This window comes from Sinocyclocheilus grahami, unplaced genomic scaffold (genome assembly GCF_001515645.1).
Source record: "Sinocyclocheilus grahami isolate Dianchi unplaced genomic scaffold, SAMN03320097.WGS_v1.1 scaffold300.1, whole genome shotgun sequence".
NCBI classification, from domain to species: domain Eukaryota; kingdom Metazoa; phylum Chordata; class Actinopteri; order Cypriniformes; family Cyprinidae; genus Sinocyclocheilus; species Sinocyclocheilus grahami.
Genome location: NW_015505479.1, coordinates 1,245,881 through 1,248,181, shown reverse-complemented (window position 1 = coordinate 1,248,181; position 2,301 = coordinate 1,245,881). Strand labels below are relative to the sequence as shown.

The window sequence follows — 2,301 nt, the reverse complement described above, 5'->3', positions numbered from 1 at the left end:
TTTGCATCAATGTAGGCAGAGGCATGTTTTTCCAATGAGCCTAGGTTGCATTTAGTTAATTTTGATTTGCATTTGTAAACATTGTATACTATACTACGAGTAATAGGGACTTTATGGTTAGTTAACCTGCAGGTTGTCTCTGTGGGTGTAGGGTGTGGATGTCCATGGGAAAGTGCAGCTTGTTTCGGATGACCTCTTGGTTCTTGCCAGTAAACTTGTTTGCACTGTTGATACTCTTGGTGTGCCAGTCGGTCCAGTACAGACTGTCTTCAAACACCGTGATGGCAAAAGGATGTGGAAGACCTGGCAGAGGGAAAAGTTCACAGATATATTTAGCCTCTGTACTCTAAATTGCATATTTTTTATCGTGTAAAACATAATGATTAAGAACAGCAGTCCAAAGCTCAAGCAGTAAAAGTCTAAAGACATAACCGTGTTACACAAAGGTGACTGACTTCCAATATTTTGTTCCAGATCAGAGCTAGTGACTATATCAACTAGAGAAAACGTAACGATTCTTCCCATGAATTGCAGATTTGGAGTATTGATCTTGTTGCTTTATTATCCCCCTGTTGTTTAAGAGTTAAAATGGCACTTTATGTTACGCTTGGTCAAATTACTTTTGGGTTCTCCACAACACTGAATAAGTGCATTTTATTGACTGTCAAGTCTACATCTTTTATGTTGAGGTAAATAATGCTTGTTTTCAATGCAGCTGGGTTTTCTTGAGACAAGATCTCTTGCTCTCATCACACACACAAACAAGAGTTTTTTTGTATTTATATCAAGGCACACTAGAATTCTTGACTCTGATTGGCTGTTCTAAGGTGTTTATTAATTTTCATTATAGATTAGATAGTTCCAGTCCTTGATTATGATGCATTCTAAGCTGTTGTAAAATACTCCATAAACACAGCTGTGACCTCATTAAATGTGCCAAGCATGTGTCTGTCTAATGATAACCATCATTAATAATTAAACAGCTAAACCTCTGCAGTAATGTCGGAAAAAGTTTTACTTTGGAGTGTTTCATGTTTAATCTTCTTTTGTTGTGCTTTAAAGAACACTATTTTTAATGTTGACTAACATACTAAAGCACATGTAAAGTACTGAAGTGTGTTATTACATTACATTTTAAGGTCATATCTTTTAATGCATCTTTTAAACTGTAAATTCATCAATACAAATGTGTAATTCTAAATGCTTGTCAGCACATTCAGCAGTACTTTAATCATATTTAAAAGACAACAGTAAGTAACTATGAAATTACATATGAAGACATGCATGTACTTAAGTCCTACTTAAGGGGGTCAAAAAAGCACTCTAAAGTCTAATTGCATTTAATATACATTTAAATTATAATACATTTAACTGTAATTAACATGCAAGTACCTGAATACATTACATTCCTTTCACACTTTATTTCCATAAAAAGTACTCTTTTTTGAAAGTATGCTGAAGTGTACTTCGTTTTCACAAGGCTCTATTGGGATTTTGGGATAAAATTAGACACGAAAACTTCTAATTTGTATATAAAGCAGACTGGCAGAGGTAAACTACTTTCAAACCACTAATTAGCTACTTTCCATCCTTCAGGGATTAGAAACTCTTTCCCTCCGAGTAACAGTCAATCTGAGGTGGGGGAGGGTGAGTTCACTGCACATGGTCGGGACATTTATGATTTTCTCAAAGCTGGTTAAGACATGCTCCTAAAACCCCAATTAAATCTCTCAACAACAAAAAAACCGCTAAGCAAGCGCTTAATTTACCAAAAGTCATAAACGAAGGCACTTACTATAACCTCCTATTTAAAAAAATATCTTAAACAATATTTATCTTCTTTCAGCATTGCTTTTCTGCTCTACACTCTTAAAAATATATAGTTTCTTTATTGGTATAGATGGTTCCATAAAGAACCTTTAACGTCGATGGAATCTTTCCATTTCACAAAAGGTTCTTTATGGTGGAAAAAGATTCTTTAGAATTTGAAATGTCTTCACAGAAAGAAAAAATGGTGAACTGTTCTCTGAAAGGTTCTAAAGGTTCCAAAAGGGTTCTTCACTCTTAGCAACAAAGGTCCTTTATTGGCATTGATGGTTCTGTGAACAACCTTTAACATCCATGGAATCTTTCCATTCCATAAAAGGTTATTTAAAGTGAATGAAGTTTCCTTAAATTTTTTAAATGTTCTAAGAACTAATAAAAATGGTTATTTTAATAACTTTCACTAAAAGGTTCTTTGGGAAACCAAAAATGGTTCCCTTCCGAGGGAACTTCGAACTGCATCCTCTAGAGGTCGCT

General features: G+C 34.6%; 1 protein-coding gene across 1 annotated transcript in view; it reads right to left on the bottom strand.

The window, feature by feature from the left end:
* lrp4 (low density lipoprotein receptor-related protein 4) overlaps positions 1–2,301 on the bottom strand; it is a 64,208-nt gene that overhangs the window by 45,511 nt on the left and 16,396 nt on the right. Inside the window, exon 11 of the mRNA XM_016293203.1 lies at positions 127–303. Coding sequence (XP_016148689.1) covers positions 127–303 — 177 coding nt within the window. The remainder of the gene's footprint in view (positions 1–126; positions 304–2,301) is intronic.